At 44.1% G+C, this 23,477-nt stretch overlaps 2 protein-coding genes across 3 annotated transcripts in view; both read left to right on the top strand.

Annotated features, from left to right (window-relative positions):
* Positions 1-2,812, top strand: part of MYL1 (myosin light chain 1) — a 29,511-nt gene extending 26,699 nt beyond the window's left edge. For both annotated transcript variants that reach the window (XM_068245396.1, XM_068245398.1), the window contains exons 5-7: positions 38-115; positions 240-278; positions 2,324-2,812. In XM_068245396.1, the coding sequence (XP_068101497.1) occupies positions 38-115; positions 240-268 (107 nt within the window). In that variant the 3' untranslated portion in view covers positions 269-278; positions 2,324-2,812. The remainder of the gene's footprint in view (positions 1-37; positions 116-239; positions 279-2,323) is intronic.
* LOC137524900 (uncharacterized) overlaps positions 1-23,477 on the top strand; it is a 366,090-nt gene that overhangs the window by 270,910 nt on the left and 71,703 nt on the right. The window lies entirely within an intron of this gene.

Below are 23,477 nucleotides of genomic sequence, written 5' to 3' on the forward strand. Positions count from 1 at the left end.
GCTGAATTCTAACAAGTCCCCATTAATACCTCAACAGGTGAGAAGATGAGGGAGGAGGAAGTAGAAGCTCTTCTGGCAGGACAGGAAGACTCCAACGGCTGCATCAACTATGAAGGTACATCTAAAATGGATTGATTTCCATTGATGGTGGCTTAGACACCATGAGACAAAATCAAGATTTATTATATGGCACATCGCTACTTGATATCACAATATTTATTTTTTATTCTCATTTTCAGCCTTTGTGAAGCACATCATGTCCGTCTAAAACCTCTAAAGTAAGTTGATCCTTTCTTACTTGTCTTTTAATTAACAATCAAATCATTCTTTACTGAGAACATCACTGGGTCAAGTGATCAATCTAATTTCTACCAGAATTCAGCTATATAACATAAGTTAAGATATAAGAGAAAAAAAAATCAGTGTCAAAATTGTTCAGTTTAATGCATGATTCCAATGCCTAAAAACTCTCAAGCTTATGTAGACATTTAGCCACACAAGCTTCAAATCACCTATATGTTAAACAAATATATTAAAGTGTAATAATATGTATGTGAATACAGTATGTAATCAGGGATGAGCAGAAACTACGCCAGTGCGAATTTACGCATCGTAGTTCACATCTACGCATCGTAGTTCATAGGCGAAGTTTCAAACCTACGCTTACGAATTTACGCGTAGCGAAGTACCGCTACGCGTAGATTACGCCCACTATGCGTAGTTAACATGTGTATTGCGTAGTGAACTACGAATGCGTTACTCGCGGCTAATTTTCCGCATGTGATTGTATGCATACAAATTTACGCATTGGAAAGGGGAATGTACGCATAGAAGGGTTACCAGTATATGCCTTTCTAAAGAAATTAATGCGTACAATTTTCTGCATACGGGCATAAGTATCCGCATACACTACGCTTCCCACTACGCGTAATTGCGTATTTTAACGCGTATTCTACGAAATGCATACGAAGCGAATATTTGTTTTCGAAGCCGTAGTTTGGCGAAGCGTAATTGCGTAAAACTACGCGTATTTCCATCGTAGCGAAGTTGGCTGACTACGACCATCCCTGTATGTAATATCATGGACAATGCCAAGGTATAACAGTATTTGTGGCTATGATCACTATAAACAACTTATATACAATACAATTGTTTTAAATGTATTCTTATTTAAAGACACCACTAATCCGCAAGTAGTCTAACTAGCTTAAACCTTACCTGTGTTCTCTTAGTCCTTCCTTGCGTTCATTTGCATTACCATAAAAGTAATACTAGTCATGTATGAAATCTATTAGAAAGATCATATATACATGCAAGTTAATTCTTCTATACAGCAGTAAAATGAAGCCTTTCATGGACTTGCAAAGCTTGCCAGACAAAAAGCAGGTAGAACCCAGAAAATTAAATTTGTATTTGCAGCATTTGATACATTTTTATTTTTGTTATTTTTAACTAATATTTTAAAATTATTTTAGAACTTATAAACAACCAATACAGGAGTAATCCTCCCCCCTCCCCCCCCCCCCCAAAAAAAAACCCCTTCACATTCTAAACCTTTGATGGAGAAATAAATACCATAATAGAGTTAACCTGAAGTAATAGGGATATGGAGGGTGATATATTTAATTCCTTTTAAGCAATCCAAATTGACTATTTGACTGTCCTGTTTAGCCTCTACATCTAATACTTTGGCCCTTTTCCACCAGCGCGTTTGCGCTGGCTGAATCGCAAAAACGCAAACCGCTAGCGATTTTACAATCGCTACGATTTGCTTTTTAACATAGGAATCGCGGTAGGTAATTTCCACTACCGCGATTCGTTTTTTACTTGATCGCGATCGCGCCGCGGAGCGACTTTTGCCGCGATTTTGCTATGCAGTGCATAGCATAGCAAAATCGCGGCCGCGAACGTCGGGGAATCGGCGGTAATTGCGATTCAGCAATCGCTAGCGTTCAGCGTGAACGCTAGCGATTGCTAGTGGAAAAGGGCCCCATAAACCTTGAACAAGCATGCAGATCAGGTGTTTTGACTTGACTATATTCGTGTTTGTTTCAAGTGTGTGATTCAGACACTGCTGACTGCCAGGCAACTGATAATTTGGTCAACTGATAAATATTGGCCAAAAATGAATATGCTTATAGCGTGCTAATATGGTACCCTGCAGTAGCCATTTGGAAGGCATCTGTCACAGTTACAGCTTCGACCTCGCTAATGACAATCAATTAGTTTCCATAGGTTCCCGGATTCTTTACACCATTATTGTTTTAACATACTGTTATAATTTTCTAACGTAACTGATGTTCTGCTTTTCTGTCTCTTTTAGCGTCATCTACATATGTCTCAGAAGACCTGGAGGCATGGAAACTGTACAAAGACCAGCAACTGGTTATTGCCAACCTTATGGATATATACTGTACAATACACTCACCATTTTTTTTTATTTTAAATCATTGGGACATTTCTTTCCATGAGTCCTGGTATTATTTAAAGGAAGCCAAAAGATCAAACAGGAGGGATCACCCTGGCGAAGCTGGCGGAGATTGCCATCACTCTCATCTGTGTAACATGGATTACTGTAAAACAAAAAGACATGACAATAAAATACCCTTTGATAAAATGGTGGCTGCAAAGTTTCTCTTCATTTCTCCGCCCAAAGTTGTGGGCCAACATACCAAAGAACACTGCATCATTCACTGCCAGAGGTCCCACTCGCCTAAGGTGTAGCTGGAGCCTCTGATAGTAGTGTGGTTAATTTATTGTCTTTCTGTATTCCATACTGTCAAAGTAATAAAGTTTTATTGAAAGAAACCTAGATATGTTTTCTCATTGTGATCAATTATTAAAGAAAACCCGTCAAGACAGAATCACAGGTCTTGTCATTGCTTGTAGAAGCAAAACACTAGTCACTTGACTGTCATCACTCTGAACACGGCTAGTTCTCTAGCAGTGGATTCAGACAATATGACCCGGTGTGCTTGTTTCTGGCAAGTCACTTGTTATGTAGTGCAGCCACAGGCTAAGGGGGTATTTACACATCCAATTTTGATTGGCTAGTCCCTGACCAATGTTACCACCTCCATTTAGTATTGGGGCTTAGAGATTTTGAATACCGTGAATAGATTGTGTAGGTAAGCTCTTATACTACATGGAAGTGGTAAACCGGCCAATAAAAATTGCATGTGTGTATTCACCTTAAATGGCCCCTATTGTGGAAAAATTTTACAATTTAAATGTGTACACATAATTATATGTAATGCATTTTTTTCCCAGGGTAAAGTGCACTATAAACTACTTTTTTTTCCCTATGTCACTGGCACTTACATAAAGTACTAAAAATCTGACAGGTTTTTAACTAGTCTATCTCCTCATGGGGGATTCTCATTATTTCCTTTATTCTTTGCAAAAGCACTTAGTGGAATGGATCTATATGATAAAGATGTCAGCCAGCCTCCCTTATTCGCTTGTGTACTATTTTGGCAGTTGGACTGTGTAACTTCTATTCAGTGGGAGCTTTTGAAAACAAAACCATGAGAATCAGAATCCTTCATGAGGCAATAGAATGGTCCAAAACCTGACAGTTCTGTCAACTTCTTTACAATGTACTTACTGGAAGTGATAGTGATGCAGGAAAAAAATAAATTACTAGTGTATTTTACTCTGGGAAAAATGTACATTTATACATATGCATTTTAAATTTTACTTTTTTTTAAAATTGCAATAGTGGTCCTTTAAGCATGGCAAAGCGTGAAATTGGCAACCTATTTATTTATTGTATTTATAAAGCGCCAACATATTATGCAGCGCTGAACTAAGAGGAAAGTCAGCAGTGACAACTATTGCTTTCTTAACAGGTTCATTATGTGCAGTGCCACACACAGGGATGAATTTAAAGAGAAACTCCGACCAAGAATTGAACTACATCCCAATCAGTAGCAGATACCCCCATTTACATGAGAAATCTATTCCTTTTCACAAACGGATCGTCAGGGGGCACTGCATGTCTGATATTGTGGTGAAACCTCTCCCACAAGAAACTCTGAGGACCGTGTTCCTGGCAGTTTCCTGTCTGTGAACCTCGTTGCATTGTGGGAAATAGCTGTTTACATCTGTTTCCAACTGCCAAAAAAGGAAGCAGCGGCTACTTCCACTGACATCATTTGCCAGCAGTAAAAATGTCACCATGTGATAAAGGTCAGAATGCAAATTAGGGAGAAGAAAGATCTTACAATGGGCAAACACAGACTAAATCCTTTATACATAATTACTGTAAAAATGAAGCACTTTTTTATTACATTATTTTCGCTGGAGTTCCTCTTTAAAGAGAGCGGAGCGATTGAGGAGGCGGGGGAGCGGCGAGACTGACAGTAGTGAGCTAAACACAGCCGGCTGCGACACGCTGCGTGTCGCCAGCGTGGCTGTGTTTTATGGGGTCTGACAGCGCACAGGGGGGGCTTTGGAGGAAACGAACTAGCAACAGAGGCTGGGCTCTATAGACAGACCCAGCCTCTGTATATGGATTGCGATGGAAGAACCCCACCTCGGATTCTCTTTAAACATAAACATCCAAGCACTGAATCAGCTGATTGCGAGAGCATTGCGAGAGCATCTCCAGGTCTTATTCTTGTGCATGAGGTGGGCATGAGGTGCAGGCTAGGGTTTATCAGCCGCTTCTCCAAACTGGCGCTTCTAGGTCGTGCCTTTGTGCCTAGTTATATGATACACAGCTATAGAAGAAAAAGACTGGGTCTCTACCTGGATAAATGCAATTATAGCACTATTTTATTGCACCATAGCGACAAAACAAAACGTTGTGTTGTTTTGTCACTATGGTGCAATAAAATAGTGCTATAATTGCATTTATCCAGGTAGAGACCCAGCCTTTTTCTTCTATTGCTGTGGATTGTTGCACCTTGAGGGATCCGGGTGTGGACTGGTTGACTCCCTGGCTTTACATATTATAGCAGTTGAGCTTCTAGGACTGCTTCTTTTTTTCCTAGTTATATGATCGCCAGTGAAGCAAATAAGTAGTATGCTTTACGAGAGCATCAATTTACCCACAATAGATATTTTTGCTCTTATTAGATGTTGCTTATTAGAATCGTTACTTTCTTCTATCGGACATTAAATTGGGTGGGGAGTTCTGAGGTCTCCCCTGGTATCTCTGCCAGTATGAGAGTCTCTACTTCCACTTCATGAAAACTTCATGGGTGGGTTAAGCAGGGCCAGAGCTACAGCAGTGAGACCTTTCAAATGGAATGAGTGGGTAAATCCTTCAACCCTTAAGGTAAGCAGGAGAGTGTACTGGTTAAAGGCTCTGCCTCTGATACAGGAGAACAGGGTTCAAATCTTGGCTCCTGTTCAGTAAGCCAGCACCTATTCAATAGGTGACCTTGGGCAAGACTCCACTGCTACTGCCTATAGAGTGTGCCCTAGTGGCTGTAGCTCTGGTGCTTTAAATCGGCCAGGAGAAAAGCACGATATAAATGTTATGTGTCTCAAGGTACCCATTAACGATACAGTCTAGATTGTACAAGCTTACCAAATCTACATAGCATAAGAGTAAACTGAGTGTATATACTTTGAACGAATCCTTTAAATAGTCTCTCCTAATAAACAGATGAGGTAAGATTATACAAATAAGAATGTATCATTCATGGGCATCTAAGTGTAAGTTTTTAGTGCACTAATCCTCTTAAAGAAACTTTTGAGGCTGATGGAAAGAAAAATGAGATAATTAACTGGGGAGAGGTAAGCTTCTGGACCCTCAAAGGCTTCCCCTGCTCGAGCTTTGGCAGAAATAGCTGATCTCAGTCAGGGCCGTGCTACTTCGCAGGTGCTGATCTTTTGCGAATGCGCATGTGCAGTAGCATGGACTGCTTTTTCCTCCCAAGCACAGGTGGGCCTGTGCATTTGTGAAGGGGACAGTGCTGGAAAAGCCCAGTGGTCAAATACAGGGGAAGCCTCTGGAGTACAAATCTGGGACACTCTTTTCCTTAAGGAAACCTGAAGTGTGAAATTTATGGACGGTCCTCACCAGGGCTGTGGAGTCGGTACAAAAATCATCTGACTCCGACTTCTCAGACTCCAGGTGTCAAAAATGCTCTGACTCCACAGCCCTTGCAGGGCTATGGAGTGGGTACAAAAATCATTGGATTCCAACTCCTCAGTTTATAAAACCACTGGCCCTGACTCCAGGTACCCAAAAATTGCTCCGACTCCACAGACCTGGGTCTCAATAAAGATGGTAATCTAGCGTTGCTCTTGTGTAGCAGAACCCACAGTGATCAGTTTGATCAGCTAATAGGCTCAGCTCTTGCTGATCATAACCATGTGCTAAAGAAAAAAGTGAGCACAGCAAATCAACCTTACAAATTTATCGGCAAATCAAACTGATGGCATGTTTCTCCATGGGCAACACTACTGACAAGTAAAAAATACCACTCGACCAAATTTGTGTCACTTACCATTTAAACCATTCTCATAATCCTTCCTGAATCAATGATCTAGGATAAATATGCGTGTTCTGATATCATTGGCTGGATCATTGGCTGGATTGTTGATCTTGGCGTGTGATTCAGACAATACAATGCCAATGGACAGCATGACAGCCAAGAAACTGTATTTTTTAAAACACTGTTATAAGGGTGGAAACTTCTATGCTTACTTCATTTAAAAAAACAACAACACAAAAAAAAACCCATGAAGTTTTCAAACAGGATTTGTGGTCTTATTTAATAACACAACATGGTGTCCAGTCGCCCATGGCCAAACATTAAGCTTACCAGACCAATGAATGCTAACTTGCATGGTTCCGAGTAGCTGTATATATCCTTGCTTCAGATTAGGGTTATTTTTAGAAGTGTCAAAGCAAAGAACTGCTTTTGTTGCCTTCAATAATAATGACCATTTTCTACCAATGTGAAGCAGCAGATCCGCCTTAGATTTGTGTAACACCAAATGATCAATCACTAATAATCATTTATCGGGTATAGTGTGCCAAGTGCCCCGACATCACATCAATGCTCTCCACTCTGCTTATGTAGGGCACTTACTGCTTGTCCTCCCCCATAGAAAGGAACAGGCAGCTTGCAAGATGTCCGTACAACAGTAATTCCTAAACTGTAACCCACAAAGGGTGGGGAATACACGGTTCGTTTTTGAGGTGATTAGATGGTTCGATAGATAATTTCCGACATGTCCGATCTCCCTTTCGATTCTCCTGCCGCTCGATTTCTGATAGAAGTGGATGGAAAAAGATAAGAAAAACGAGCGGAAGATAAGAGAATCGACTGCAGAATCGAGCGGCAAAATTGATCGAGAAGAGAAACACACGGCAGAAACAAACCGTGTATACCAGCATGAAGAATTGGTGACAATTGTCCTAGGTGTGCACATTGCACACCTAGGACAATCTAGGAGCATCTAACTAGTAATTCATTTGTTGACACAAATTAAGACAGTAGTACTGTACCTGTATATTAGAAAAAAAAAGTAAGTCAGTACTTTGAGAAAGCCGTAGCTTCAAGTTTAGCAGTATTTACTTCTAAAAATGCTCCCCGTGTTTCCAGAAAGTTACAACTTGTTGATGATTAATATCAATAAAGAAGAAATGTTCTGCCAAAATGGACAACAGTTCTGTGGGATGTTCAAAGGCTGAGATATTATGTGCCCAATTAATGGGGACTTGTAACTAAAGCCTTTACGCTCAGCATGGCATGTCACTGACAAGTAGATGCTACTCAGGTTCTTCTATATCAGCTCAGCTGTCTAAAGCTGTCACATTTCTGTCACTAGAATAAGATAAATTTAATAGTACAAATTCTAATTAAGGTCAGATATGCAGACAGCAAGCGACACGAGTTCTGCTTCATCTGACCATGGCTGTAAAACAATCATACACTCCAATATAAGAAGCAAGATATTTGCTATACATATTAATCCATCCGTCTGCAGGATTCCAAATGTTGTTCAGTGTTCTCCATCGTCCGTCTTGTATAAACAACATGCATGGAGTCGTTTTTCTCCTGAACTTAGTAAATGGATTATGTGGATATACAGTACTCCCCTGCAGGATGTACCAAAGTTAAACACAAAACCCTGCAGGGAAGGTATTAGTATGTCATATAGTAACATAGGATTTCATATAGGTTTTCTGCAGATGTACAGCAAAGCGGAAGTACCATAGCTGCAGTCGCTCAGCAGATTCGCAGGAGCAATTTACAGCAGAGCCGGATCATCCTGAATGCAACTTAGGCAGATGTCTAGGACATGGTGGGTCTCCATGTCTGGTACCTTTTCTGACTGCCATTGCCCATGTTACCTTACCAAAGAAATCAGGTGGCCAGCAGAAGGAGCTGCATTTGAGCTGCTATAATGTCTTGTGTGCACTGAACCTAACCTCTCCAAAACCACCCCCCCCCCCCCACACACACACACACACACACAACCAACACACACACAGTGTCAGTTTGACTCCTATGTACATGTGGTGTTGGCTCGCGAGCATGGCTGGATTTCAGGCAAAGCCACAAAGGCCATAGCCTAGGACGCCAGGGAAGCTGTAGGCAGCAAGGTGGCAGTAGCAGTTAGCCTGTTAAACATTCATGGGAAGCCTCGTCCACCACCTGCAGGAAGCTCCTCCCCATGTGGGACACTTTGGAGTAAAGAGGTCCCATACAGGAATCCTAATGTAACCATCCCTGCAGCTGTGTGGGAGCAGGTAAGATGTCTCCCTGACAGCAGTGACCTCTCCCTCCCCCTGCATACACAGTGACCTCTCCCTCCACCTAGGACCCATACTGACCTCTACCTCCCCAGCATTAGCACTGCAGTGATCCTGCCTCCCTCAGCATCCACACTGACTTCTCCCTCCCCAGCACCCACATTAAACTTTCCCTCCCCCAACGGCACCCTTCCTGTCCCCAACAGCACTCATAGTGACCTCCTCCAACCCCTAAACTGACCTCTCCCTCCCCCAGCACCGACATTGATTTGCCTTCCTGCAGCACCCACACTGACCTCTACATCTCCCAACATTCACCCACACCCCTTCCCCTCATAGCTGGCACAAAGTACTCACACTCACATAACGCCAAGTACCTGTACCCAGGCCTGACATTGCACCCAGTACTCACACTCACATAACGCCAAGAATCTGTACCCAGGCCTGACATTGCACCCAGTACTCACACTCACATAACGCCAAGAATCTGTACCCAGGCCTGACATTGCACCCAGTACTCACACTCACATAACGCCAAGAATCTGTACCCAGGCCTGACATTGCACCCAGTACTCACACTCACATAACACCAAGTACCTGCACCCAGGCCTGACATTGCACTCAGTACTCACACTCACATAACGCCAAGTACCTGTACCCAGGCCTGACATTGCACCAAGTACTCACACCTGCACACAGCCTCCACATGGCACCCACTATCTGCTCCAAGCACCCACTTAACCGGTACCCACACCCAAAGTACCTGCATTTAAAACTCACGTGACACCCAATGCCCACCCATAGCCAGCACCCAGTACAGGCATAGCACCAAGTATTCGCACCCATGCTACACCCAGTACCTGCACCCAGCACCCACATGAAATCCAGTACACGCACCCAGATCTCACATGGCACTAAGTACCTGCAACCAACACCCGCATGACACTTGATATCCACCCATAGCCAGAACCCACATGACACCCTATACCTGCACCCAGAACCCACATGACACCCTATACCCGCACCCAGAACCCACATGACACCCTGTACCCACACCCAGAACCCACATGGCACCCTGTACCCGCACCCAGAACCCACATGACACCCTGTACCCGCACCCAGAACCCACATGGCACCCTGTACCCGCACCCAGAACCCACATGACACCCTGTACCCGCACCCAGAACCCACATGGCACCCTGTACCCGCACCCAGAACCCACATGGCACCCTGTACCCGCACCCAGAACCCACATGACACCCTGTACCCGCACCCAGAACCCACATGACACCCTGTACCCGCACCCAGAACCCACATGGCACCCTGTACCCGCACCCAGAACCCACATGACACCCTGTACCAGCAACCAGAACCCACATGACACCCTGTACCCGCACCCAGAACCCACATGACACCCTGTACCCGCACCCAGAACCCACATGACACCCAGCATCTGGCTTTGTCATTCCATGCCAGTTACCAGGTCTTTAAAGTGGACCTGATCTCTTGCACAGGACAGAAGAAAAACATAGATAAATGCACCCTGTATGTATTTAGAGAGTTTAGCCTGTCTAATCCCCCCCCCCTATCTGTGACTAATTACAAGTTGTAATTTGATCACTCAGCTGTGTCAGCTAAGTAATTTCCTCTGCCATGGCAGAGCAGCTAATTTGTAAGCACAGTTAACATATGTCTGCTTCCATGAAAACAAGAAGTAGACAAACTGTAGATTTATTGCAGGATTTATATCAGCTGTAACAAAGAAATGTTTTTTTCTTCAAAGGTTATTATGCTGTTGCTTATCTTTTAGAGCAGAGAGGAAGGTCTGAGTTCAGGTCCGCTTTGAGTACCTCTAGTTGCTATAAGTGCTGGTAGTGTGTTTACATTAGTGGTTATGGATGGTAATTAGAGCAGAGAACACACTGCTAAAGCACTTTGTGGGGAAGAATCCCACCTGCCTCGACTCAGCTGTTCATTCCTGAGTAATAGAGGATGACAACTGACCCTATTCCATTTACACCAATAAAGAATGAGATTCTTCTTAACCTCTGCCAATTCTTAATTCATCTGGCTCCCCTGAGAACAATGTGACCAGAGAAACAGGAAATGCGATTATAAAATTTGGTTACACAGACACATCAAACCTCAGACAAGATAAGGTAAAGCTGAATATGAATAGTGGAGTCTCCTGAAGCAGCAGTTGTCATTGTTGCTGGCATTCTATGTTTCAGGGCTTGTGGGAAGGTGATTGTGATGTGAAGAATACATCTTGCTGTAGTGAGGGCTACTAGTGCAAAGTAACCCTAGTAGGACCATGGACCATGAATGTCTGCTTTAACCACTTCCATACCATAGATTATTTTCCCTTAAAAAACACAGCAATTTTCACATCATGCTCCTCCCATTCATTTGCCAATAATGTTATCACTAGTTATCACACCAACATTTTATATATATATATATATATATATATATTGTTTTTTTGCGGGACAAACTAGCCTTTCTTTGGGTGGTACTTTTTGCTAAGAATGATTTTATTTTATATGCATTTTACAGTGAATAAGAAATTCATTTCTCAGTTTTCAGCCATTATAGTTTAAAAATAAAAAGTTAATTTTATTTGGAATTAAAGGTGTATTTTTCCATTTTGTTTTTCTGTATATGTACTATATCAATAATTACAAACCAAATGTGTGAAAAAATAACAGTAATATACCCTCATTATATAAGTAATAACCTCTTCAGGACCACAGGCTTTACCCCCCTAAAGACCAGGCTATTTTTCACAAAAATGGCCACTGCAGCTTTAAGGGCTCGCTGCAGGGCCGCACAACTCAGCAGACAAGTGATTTCTCCCCCCCCCCCCCTTCCCCCCCACACCCCTTTTCTCCCCACAAACAGAGCTCTCTGTTGGTGGGATCTGATCGCCCCCAGATGTTGTTGTTTTTTTTTATAAATATTTATGTCTTTATTTTGTCAATATTTTTTCCCTCTTCCCCCTCCCTCCCTCAGCCAATCAGCGTGACCGGCTGTGATAGGCTTCAGCCTATCACAGTGGATCGCTTTTGTCCCTCTGGAGGGGACAGCCGAGTGACACGGCTGTCCCCTGTACTGTGCTGCCTTAGATCGCAGCGCTGTACGTACTAAATAGACGGCCGTCTAATAGTCTCCTAGCAGCAATCACGGCTGGGAGATGCTCCGCCTACAAGCAGGAGATGAGCGCGCAGCGTGCACGCGATCTCCTGCAAAAGCCAGCCCCAGGACTTTACGCCGATCAGCGTGACGCGGTCCTAGACTGGGTAAAAAGCATCCCTAAGGTCAGTGTTTCCCAACCCTGTCCTCAAGGCCCACCAACAGTGCATGTTTTGTGGAAACCCACAGAGGTAGTTAATCAGCTCTGCTGAGACACTAATTACCTCACCTGTGAATGTGAGCAATAAATCACATAGCAGCAATGATGTATAGAACTTTCTTGGAGTCTTATTTACAGAGTGGTGTTGTCATAATTTTTTTCCCTCTAAAACATTAAACACAATAAAAAATGAATATAAAACACTATAATGGCTGGGACCCACTAGGGCATTTTTGGCAGTGTTGTGGGATTGCCAACAATTCCCCAAAATGCTTTGCCAATGTACTTTAATGAGACTGAACCCACTAGTGTGAATGCGATTAGGGGTAATCGCAATCGCAGGACCTTTAGCATTTTGAGCGCATTTGTACTCAATGTTAAAGAGAACTTGAACTGAAAATAAAAAGTCAAAATAACTATACGCAGGTCCTACTTACATCCTGTGTAGTCTACTTCTCAATGTCTTTCTCCTCTCCTGCGTCCTATTTGTCCACTATGAACAATGGAATTCCTTGTCCTCTATTTTAAAAATGGTCATTACCCCATAACAGTTTACTGGTCAGCACAATGTTAAACTGTAATATCACCCACTTGAGCCATAGGGAAACATGGACATTACCTTGCACATTCAGTTATAACTGACAGCTGCTGATATATAACTGACAGCAACTGGTATATGCAACAAACACAATTGCTAACTCCCAGCTAGAACAATTTCCTGCCTTTATCTGGTCAGCAGACGCCAGTCAGCCAATTAGGTGTACTATTATACTGTATATCCTTTGCCTGCTGTACCAAATCTAGCAGGAATTGCATAAATTAGCATTCAGGTGGGAGGCTTCAGTTGGACGCAATTGTAGATTGCATCAGTTGCAGGGACGCCCCGTGTAGGCACATCTCCCATACGATCCCCTCTCTAACCACTCACCTGTCAACCGCATCCTGGAAGCTGCAAAAAATAAATTTAAAATCACAAACACTGGTTCACATGATAGGATATGGTTGACAGGTGAGTGGTTAGGGAGGGGACCATGTGGGAGATGTGTCTACACAGGGCGTCACTGTAACTGATGCAATCTACGATTGTGTCCAACCGAAGCCTCCCACTTCAATGCTAATTTAGGCAATTCCTGCTAGATTTGGTACAGCAGGCAAAGGGTGTATAATAGTACACCTGATTGGCTGACTGGCGTCTGCTGACCAGATAAAGGCAGGAAATTGCTCTAGCTGGGAGTTAGCAATTGTGTTTGTTACAGTTAGCATTCAGTTTAGAGGCAGTGGGGGTGAGTTCCCTGGAGGTGAGAGGTCCAGGGCTTGCCCACACTTCCCTCCAGGTATCGCATGGTGGTTTGGAGGCCCCAGCCAGTCAGAGAGACTGGGGTCCCCGGCTGTCGTGCGGACCAGTGTTTGTGAGCAACTGGTATATTGCAGTTCTGACAAAATAAACAGCCCTGACAAAATCTCCAACTGAGCATTCAATCTAGCTTTGCCCCGTAATGATTATAGTTGAGTCAGTCTTCTGTGATGTCTTTTCAAGCCCAAGCCTGCCCCCTTCTGGCTCTGATTTCCTGCTATGTATCATCATAGCTTTTATCAGAGATTTTATCAGAGCTGGTAACTGTCATGATATGACATGAGGATTGTCCATAAACAGTGAGCAGACATGGAATCCAATGACGAACACTTTATTCTGATCCATACATCAGAGAACTTCCATCAATATCGGAGCATACAGCTTTCACCTAGCTGTCCCACACCAGAATGACTCCCTCTCCCTCTACCAGACAGTATAACAAGCTTAGCAAACAGACATCAAATGTTAGCAGATGATAAGAGCAAGGCCAGTCTGCTAACAGACAATAGAACAATGGCACATGCCCCACCTGACTCCAGTAACTTACAAATCAATGCAGAGACATAGCCTAATTACAGCAAACAAACAATGCAGGAATAAAATACAATTAGTAAAAATACAGTCATATTACATATCATACATCACAATCCTCCCCCATATGTTCCTGGACCCCCAGGTGAGCCCATTAGTTGGGTGAGACTGAGGTACAGGTATGTGGCAATTCTGTCCATCTACTCCTTCTCAGTCTAGGTGGGAGTTCATAATTAATTGTCCTTGTCTTCATATGTGCTGGTTGCACTTTTACTCGCTGTCCACATATGATTTGTCCATTCAATTCAAACACAGCCCTTGCTGCATCATCCGGACTCTCAAACTCAACAAAGCCAAATCCAGGTGGACTCCTGGAGATCCAGATATTGCGCACAGGTCCATAGCAGCCAAACGCTTGCCTCAACTCCCACTTGTTGCTTTGGCTTCCCAAGTGTCCAATGTACACCTTGGAATTTGTCCTGCAAACTCCATGGGATTGGGCACAGTCAGATGAGTCAGTGGTCAAGATATTATTCGACACACGAACAAAATTAACCCCTCTGGCATGTTCTCTTTCCGCTATTGTTCTTAAGAGTGGGGAAACATCTGTGGAGTTAGTTGCCACATTCCTGCCAACAGCAGGCTGAGGACTCCGAGCAGTTCCATTGTCTCTGATGACATGCGGGCATGCTGCTACCAGGTGCTCAGTCGACCCACAGCCAAAGCATGACTTTCTCACCTGGTTGCTTCTATCAGCTGAAGTGGCAGAACTCCTCTCTGGATTGGTGGGCCTGGGCTCTACACAGGATGGTGTCCTGGATGCTTCACAGACACACTGATCCTCTGGTAGATGACACACCTGGGACCGGTTCTCCACAAACTGATCGGCCAGCTTTGCAGCATCCCTCATTGTTAGAGGCTTGCGATCCAGCACCCACATTTTCACCTTTGGAGGACAGCAGCTCAGGAATTGTTCTCTCAAACAAAGTTCTTTTAAGTCCTCCAAAGTCCTGACACTACTGCCCTGAATCCACTGATTAAACATGTGTGTCAGCTTCATTCCAAATTCAGCAAAAGAGTCTTTTGAGGTCTTAAACAAGGATCGGAAAGACTGTCTGTATGCCTCTGGAGTTTTGGCATACCGAGCCAGCAATGCCCGTTTCACTTCCACAAAGTTTATTCTTTGCTCCAGAGGCAGCAATTTAAAAGTGTCACTGGCACGCCCAGTCAGCTTTCCTAACAGGATGCGATGCCACTCACTGGTTGGAATACAGTGTGTCTCACAAATGAGTTCAAAATTTTCCAAGTAGGCATCAATTTCCTCTTTACTTTCATCAAACATGGGGAATAAGGAATACAGTCTGACAGTGTCCATCTGTGGCTGTGACATTCCCCCCTGAGATCGGTACACATTCTGTGCCATCATCTCACTCAGCACTCTGAGCAATGTGTGAAGCATGTCCTCACCTCTGGCAACACCTTCCTGTGTCTGATCCTGAGACTGTTCCTCCAAGCCTTCATCGGTCTGCACATCTCCACCTTCACTTGGTGCCTCACCATTACTGGCAGCTTGTATCCTCTCCATCAAAAGTTCCACAAGCTGAGGTTTCTTCAGCCCATCAGGATGTAAGCCCCTCTTACGGCATAATTTCCGAAGGGTAGTGATTTTCAGCTCCTGCAGCATCTCCTCCATGCTTCTGGTCTTCCAAAGTCTGCTCTGTCCCAGCACTGCTCACCAATATGTCATGATATGACATGAGGATTGTCCATAAACAGTGAGCAGACATGGAATCCAATGACGAACACTTTATTCTGATCCATACATCAGAGAACTTCCATCAATATCGGAGCATACAGCTTTCACCTAGCTGTCCCACACCAGAATGACTCCCTCTCCCTCTACCAGACAGTATAACAAGCTTAGCAAACAGACATCAAATGTTAGCAGATGATAAGAGCAAGGCCAGTCTGCTAACAGACAATAGAACAATGGCACATGCCCCACCTGACTCCAGTAACTTACAAATCAATGCAGAGACATAGCCTAATTACAGCAAACAAACAATGCAGGAATAAAATACAATTAGTAAAAATACAGTCATATTACATATCATACATCACAGTAACAACAAGACTGAGCAGTGAAAATGAAACAAAGAGCAGAGTAGGTGTTTAATGTCATGTTCCCATTGATATACAGTATATGATAAAATACATGAGGGTGCTTCGTCTTCAGGTTCCCTTTAAGTATATAAGCGCCTGCAAAATTATTTTCCAAATCGATTTTGCAGTGTTTTGGGGGGCCAAGCGTTTGTGCTTTAAATAAACTTTAAATTACTTACCAGGTGTCTGAAATTCCTGCTTCTGTCCGTAGCCCTACCCCTTAAAGGAAGAGGTCACAGGCGCTTCTCTGATTGGTCTTCGTGAACTACCTATGACCTCTTTCTTTTCTTCTGACCTCTTCTTTGCACACAGCACTGCAGTAATTTTAAAGCACTGCAGCAATTTTAAAGCACTGCATCAATTCCTAATAGGTTCCAGACCTCAGACTGCTGTGATGTCTTTTAAATGCATATTTGAACCTCACTGAAGCTGACTGATTTTATTGCCGGCAGAACAAATTATCACATGTTGTCCTAGAGAATTAATTAGTGAGGAAACAAAGCAGATAAAGTTCTCTTCTTGTCCCAGCCCCCTACCCCCAGATAAAGGAAGTGTCAGGCATGAGTTTTAATCTTTGAAGCAGGTCAGATGGTTTTTGCTCTTAATTTTATGCTGTTTTTATTGCTTTAGACCAGTGGTCCTCAAACTACGGCCCGCGGGCCGAATGCGGCCCTCTGAGGCTTTTTCACTGGCCCCCAAACACAAAGTGATTCAGCTAACCGGCGCTAAGCCGGTTAGTGTGCCTTATCTGAGGTTAGTGTGCTTTATCTGAGGTTAGTGTGCCTTATCTGAGGTTAGTGTGCCTTATCTGAGGTTAGTGTGCCTTATCTGAGTTAGTGTGCCTTATCTGAGTTAGTGTGCCTTATCTGAGGTTAGTGTGCCTTATCTTAACTTAGTGCCCTTAAGTAGCTTTGTGCACACTAAAAGAGGCACAAAGCTACATCGTGCACTGCACGATAACATCGCACCCGCTATACTGTACATGAAACGACCTAAACGGCGCATCAGTGCACCGTTATCGTCGCATCCTATGCGACCTTATGGTTGCAGTATATACAGTATACCAATGTGACGATATCGTCGCACCACGCGCAAAGATCAACGCATTACGCTGTGCGGCGTGCAGTGCGCGATGTAGCTTTGTGCATCTTTTAGTGTGCACAAAGCTACTTAAGGGGCACTAAGTTCAGACAAGGCACACTAACCTCAGATAAGGCACACTAACCTCAGATAAGGCACACTAACTCAGATAAGGTGTACTAACCTCAGATAAGGTTAGCGCTGTAGTTTGTGCCCACTAAGTGATAAGGCACACTAACCGGCTTAGTGCCGGTTAGTGAATCAAGGCCAAAATGTATAACTTACAGATGTGGCCCACTGCACCTTTAAATATCAGCGGCCCGCATATAGAATAGCAGTGCTGGCACCACCCATCCACATACTGTAGAAGCCAGCGAGCAGCCATTCGCTGGCTTCCAATCCAATTCTGCATCAGGTGACACTGCTGCCCCATTGGACAGCAGGTTGTCACCTGAGTATGCTTCACTGTCTGGTGCACAAAGACTTTCTTTAGGCACCGCATGACTGAATGGCTGCTGCTTGGACTTCTCCTCCGGGCATCATTGGGGGGAATCAATACCTAGATTCAATGTAATATTTTTCAACATCATTTTATGTGTTCCAGCCCCCCAGCAGTCTGAAGTATGTTGACCCGGCCCTTGACAATACTACTTTACCTTGAAAGTATGAGCACAGCAGCACTGTCAGTGTGACGTGAAACCTGCTTCATTCAGCTCCAACAAATACAAATAATTCACTTTTGAACACTTTTTTTCTGCATTATCCGGTTATCAAGTGTTTGCACAGCGAGATAACAGAAAAAGTACCTAATGACAACTTTACTTTTCTGACTTCTACATGTCAGCAATTGTGGGTTGATGCTCCGCGCTCTACCACAGAGGACCTTTCATGTATAAATTCAAAAAGGTAGTCTGCCTTTAAAAATAAAGAGGGGGTGGGGAGAGACTTGCTTTGCTTTGTGCTGAAGTGTTTTTGTTTTTTTAAATCGCTCCGTTTTAAATCGGTTGTGACATACAGTTTTCCCCAAAGCAACAGGAAAATTGTCAATCTGACCAATATGCTGCAAAGCATATTTTGCCCGCTGACGCTTTATGGAATGCTGCCCACAAGGTTGAGACACTGCAAGTGGAGTGTGCAATATGCGGTTCAGGTGGGTCTAGGTTGAGAGCATAGCAACCTTGAATTGTTCACAACAACCAAGAGAAAACTGTTCTGGTTCAAGCCACTTGCCTTTCTATAGCCTCAGTCTGTCTTGCGGAAATCTTGCGTAGCCTCAGTATGAGCTCTGATTTAATGTTAAAGAGAACCCGAGGTGGGTTTGAAGAATATTATCTGCATACAGAGGCTGGATCTGCCTATACAGCCCAGCCTCTGTTGCTATCCCAAACCCCTCTAAGGTCTCCCTGCACTCTGCAATCCTTCATAAATCAGAGCCACGCTGCTGACAAACAGCTTGTCAGAGCTGGCTGTGTTTATCTCTATAGTGTCAGTCTGCTGCTCTCCCCGCCTCCTGCAGAACTCCAGTCCCCGCCTGCATCCCTTCCCTCCCTGCTGATTGGAGGGAAGGTACGGGGGCAGGGACTGGAGCTATGCAGGAGGCGGGGGAGCAGCTGAGACTGACACTACAGATGTAAACACAGCCTCACAGCACAGCTGTGATTTATGAGGGATTGTAGAGTGCAGGGGGACCTTAGTGGGGTTTGGGATAGCAACAGAGGCTGGGCTGTATAGGCAGATCCAGCCTCTGTATGCAGATAACATTCTTTAAACACACCTCGGGTTCTCTTTGAACAATACCAGTTGCATGGCAGTCATGCTGATCCTCTGCCTCTAATACTTTTAGCCATAGCCTCTGAACAAGCATGCCTTTATTGTCAAATTTGACAAGATTAGCTGCATGCTTGTTTCTGGTGTGATTCAGACACTACTGCAGCCAAACAGACCGGCAGGGCTGCCAGGCAACTAGTATTGTTTAACAGGAAATAAATATGACAGCCTTCATATCACTCTCATTTCAGTTGCCCTTTAAAGAGGAACTCCAGGGAAAATAATGTAATAAAAAAGTGCTTTATTTTTACAATAATTATGTATAAATTATTTAGTCAGTGTTTGCCCATTGTAAAATCTTTCCTCTCCTTGATTTACATTCAGACATGTATCACATGGTGACATTTTTCCTGCTGGCAGGTGATGTCACTGGAAGGAGATGCTGCTTGCTTTTTTGGCAGTTGGAAACAGCTGTTTTCCACAATGCAACAAGGCTCTCACAGTGTGATGTCAGTACCTCAGTGCTGTCAGGCGTGGACATCACACTTTGGGAGGGGTTTCACCACAAAATCAGCCATATAGACCCCCCTGATGATTTGAGAAAAGGAATAGATTTCTCATGGGAAAGGGGGTATCAGCTACCGATTGGGATGAAGTTCAATTCTTGGTTACGGTTTCTCTTTAAGTATGGCTCCTTAAATCCTAAGGCTTATAGTTCCGATACTCTCTTTGACAAGGAGATCACTACAAGTCTTTAACGTTAAATTCCAGATGTTTTTAACCGCTGGATAGTACAAATATTTTGCCAGTGCTTCCAGAACTAAGGGTAAATCCCACTTAGGGAATATAGGTTTGCTTTAATATTTAGCACTCCTCTTACCTTTTATCGATGGCTGCATCTCCCAAGTGTTACCTGTAAAGGCTGACAATGCTGAGATTTTCATTTATATCAACTGAGGAAATCCGCTGTGATGTTCTGGCTGCCTGGTTTGTATATTGCACTCATCTTCCATCGGTTGAGATCTGCAAATTCGAAGATGTTGGATACCTCCTGGAACAGTGAAAGACTCCATGTTTCTGGACATATGACACCGCTCTTGTTCGTCGTCTTGTTCTGAAAACTCTGCAGGGCCATATTTGCTGCTCTGATTTCCAGAATGTTGGCTGAAGTATGGCTTTGGCTTGTCTCCCATAAACCTTGGGCTGTAAACGATTCCAAATGGGCTCAGCACCCTATGAGACTGGCATCTGTCGTTATCAGAGGAGGATTGGGTTTGATATGGTGATACTTGGCGAAATTGCTGTGAACTTTCCACCAACTCAGAACTTTATCTCTGCTCAAAAAGATTAGGCACAGCATGATAACTGCGCAAAAGGTGGATCAGCGCAACACCAGGCCGCCTCCGAATGGCCTCCAATCAGAGGTGCGCTGAGCCCCCCAGAAACTACAAACGCACCTTGAACCCAAACAGAAGCTCTGTCAATTTTCAATTTTCGATTTTATTTGATTAGCCGCACCCAGGCTATGCATATACATAGGTTAGGATTTAGTTAGTGTTAGGCCCCTCCCATGGAGGATCGACTTCTTCGCAGTGGGAGGGACGAGTACTTAATAGGTTGCATGCAAGCTGTTACAGGAAACTAACATCCTCCTCCAGTGGTAGACAGGTCATGTGTATGCTCGGTGTGTATTCGACCCCACAAGTGGGGCTTGCACTCTTTTGCAGGTAGGCACTTGCCTGTTTTTAAGTAGCGCTGTTCATTTCCTTGCTATGTACAGCATGATAACCTTTAGAGGGAAAAAAAAATCTTCATTACAATTTACGGAAATGCTAAAATAAGCTGACGTTTTAACTGGATTAACTTTGCAGGGAGCACAGAAAGGGTTACGCCTCAGTCTTTTCCTGTAAGGCAGAGCCACAGTGGTGCTGTGAGTCACAGCTACTGATAAGGCTAATGACACTCTGATGAAACAAAACAAACACACACAGCTCAGTGCTGTGGATTTCTTCAGCATTTATGTAATGATCCGCTCAGCTGGCTGCACAGGCAGACAGCTGATTGACCATTCCTTATGTCTGAGAGATGCAGGTCTCTGGAAAAGAGACCTGGCTTCGTCTTGCAACTTTCAGAGCTGCCTTGCTGAGGAGTTTGCATACATGCAAATCACTCAGCTGGCTCCTTTGAGGGCTGGCACTATAAAGAGCTGCTGCTGCTGACCAGTAGGCTTCACTGGTCATAAGGGTTTGTCCTGTGAAACACTCCTGGAGTGTTAGCCATGCTTATTGTTTGAAGATTAGCTTAGAGTAATTCCTGGGACTGCGCTAGGCATCCTTGCTAGAGCAGTCAGGATTGTATTATTTGTATTGCCTGTTCTGTCTCTCTTGCTGTACTTGGATCGCACTTGCTCTGGCGGAAAGAGCCGTGGATCCAGCTCGCTCTGTTTCTATACTTGGATCACACTCGCTCTGGCGGAAAGAGCAGTGGATCCTGCTAAGCTCTCTTGCTATACTTGGATCGCACTTGCTCTGGCGGAAAGAGCAGGGGATCCTGCTAGCTCTGTTGCCTTACTTGGATCGCACTCGCTCTGGCGGAAAGAGCAGTGGATCGTATCTCTCACTTATTCCTGTTTTCGTGTATCTGTCTGGTCTGATACGAACGCTTGCTGGAGGCTCGGTGAGGTAACCGTTAAGCAAGCGCTCTCGTCCTCTGTTTCATGTTTGTCTGTCGGTGGTTAGTTAGGCGTGCTAGTCTCTGTTGTGCTTAACACGCGGAGACCGCGCAGTAAACGCGTTCGCTGTTACGAATGAGTGCGGTGTTCGCGTTTAGTTAGCGTTTGATATTTTCCTTATCTTCTCATTGTATGATTGCTGTGCCTTTGCTACTCTCATGCCCTGTCTTGCTTAAGCCTTGTGTCACCTCTGGCAATCGCCTCTCTTGCGATTGCGTTCCTACTTCGTTTCTGCTGTTGTGTGTGCACCGTCGCGGGTTGGCGCCTAGATTGGGGCACATACATACATTCTATCCCTGTGCTCATTCTCTTTCGCAATCGCTTCTCTTGCGATTGCGTTCCCACTGGTTTCCTCTGTTGTGTGTCCGCCGTCGCAGGTTGGCGGCTAGATTGGTGGACATACATACATTCCTCATCTGTGCTTATTCGGTCTTGTGTCGCTGTTAGCAATCGCCATCTCTGGCGATTGCCTTCTCACTTGATCTTCATGGTTGTGTGTTCATCGTCGCAGGGTGGCGACTAGATTGGTGGACACACATACCCTCTGTCGCTTTGATCTCTCTCTTTCAGGGCTATCTTGCCCTGCATTTCTTCCCTTCGTGCAATTCCTGTCTGGCGTCTGTGGCAGGGCAGAGGAGCTGTTCCTCTGCGCTCCACAGCTCCACCTGCTGACAGGAATTTCCCTCTACAGGTGCGTTGCACCTTTTGCTGGGTTCCCTCAAATTATACACTTGTGGAAGATTTCCGCAGTGTCAGCGCACGTCCTGTGCGCTGATCACGGAGAGAATTCCACAATCGTTACAATTTATATGTGGATTGAATACTTTTGACTGTGTGCTGTGCAAGAGTTCGCTCCAGTCTTTTCTCCTGCGTATACAAGGTCCTTGCGATAACCCAGCATGTGAGTACTAGCAGAAATTAGATTTGCAGCACTTCTCATTGTTTTCTCTACATCTGCCCTTTCTTTGGTGTATTGACATTTCATGACCCCCTAATATGGTTTTCTGGTTCAGAAGGCTCACTTCCAAGTAACTGCAGTACAGAGTAAGCAGCATACCGTAGTAGGCAAAAAGCATCATATATATATATATATATATATATATACATATATATATATATATATATATATATACCCTTTTATTTATAAAAGCTTATATTTAGATCAACATTGGAAAAGTGGAAGCATGTTTAAATTCATGGTTAATGCTAAGTAAGTGCATTTCATTATATTTTGTTTAGGCACAAGAACTGAAAAAAGATTGGCTATCTCTCACCTATGCGTGTAAGCACACTGCCTATGATCAATCCACATCGATTAGTGTTAATAAAGCTCTCCTTCCTTTTTCCTGCATGCAGCAACTCTGAAATGTGTGTGGAATTCAGAGTGTGGTTTGAATTTCCGTCGGGTTTAAATAAGACTAAACAGCTGCTCCTTCATAGCAGGTGTAAGACGTGACTGCCATTTCCCTGCAGCTCCCCAGTCTGAGGTGCAGCTGTTGTCACTGTGCTGTGTTCCAGGGGGAAATGGTCCTGAATCCAATTCTGCTTAAAGAGAACCCGAGGTGGGTTTGAAGAATATTATCTGCATACAGAGGCTGGATCTGCCTTTACAGCCCAGCCTCTGTTGCTATCCCAAACCCCCCTAAGGTCCCCCTGCACTCTGCAATCCCTCATAAATCACAGTCACTCTGCTGACAAACAGCTTGTCAGAGCTGGCTGTGTTTATCTCTATAGTGTCAGTCTGCTGCTCTCCCCGCCTCCTGCAGAACTCCAGTCC

The sequence above is a fragment of the Hyperolius riggenbachi genome, chromosome 7, assembly GCF_040937935.1.
Source record: "Hyperolius riggenbachi isolate aHypRig1 chromosome 7, aHypRig1.pri, whole genome shotgun sequence".
NCBI lineage: Eukaryota > Metazoa > Chordata > Amphibia > Anura > Hyperoliidae > Hyperolius > Hyperolius riggenbachi.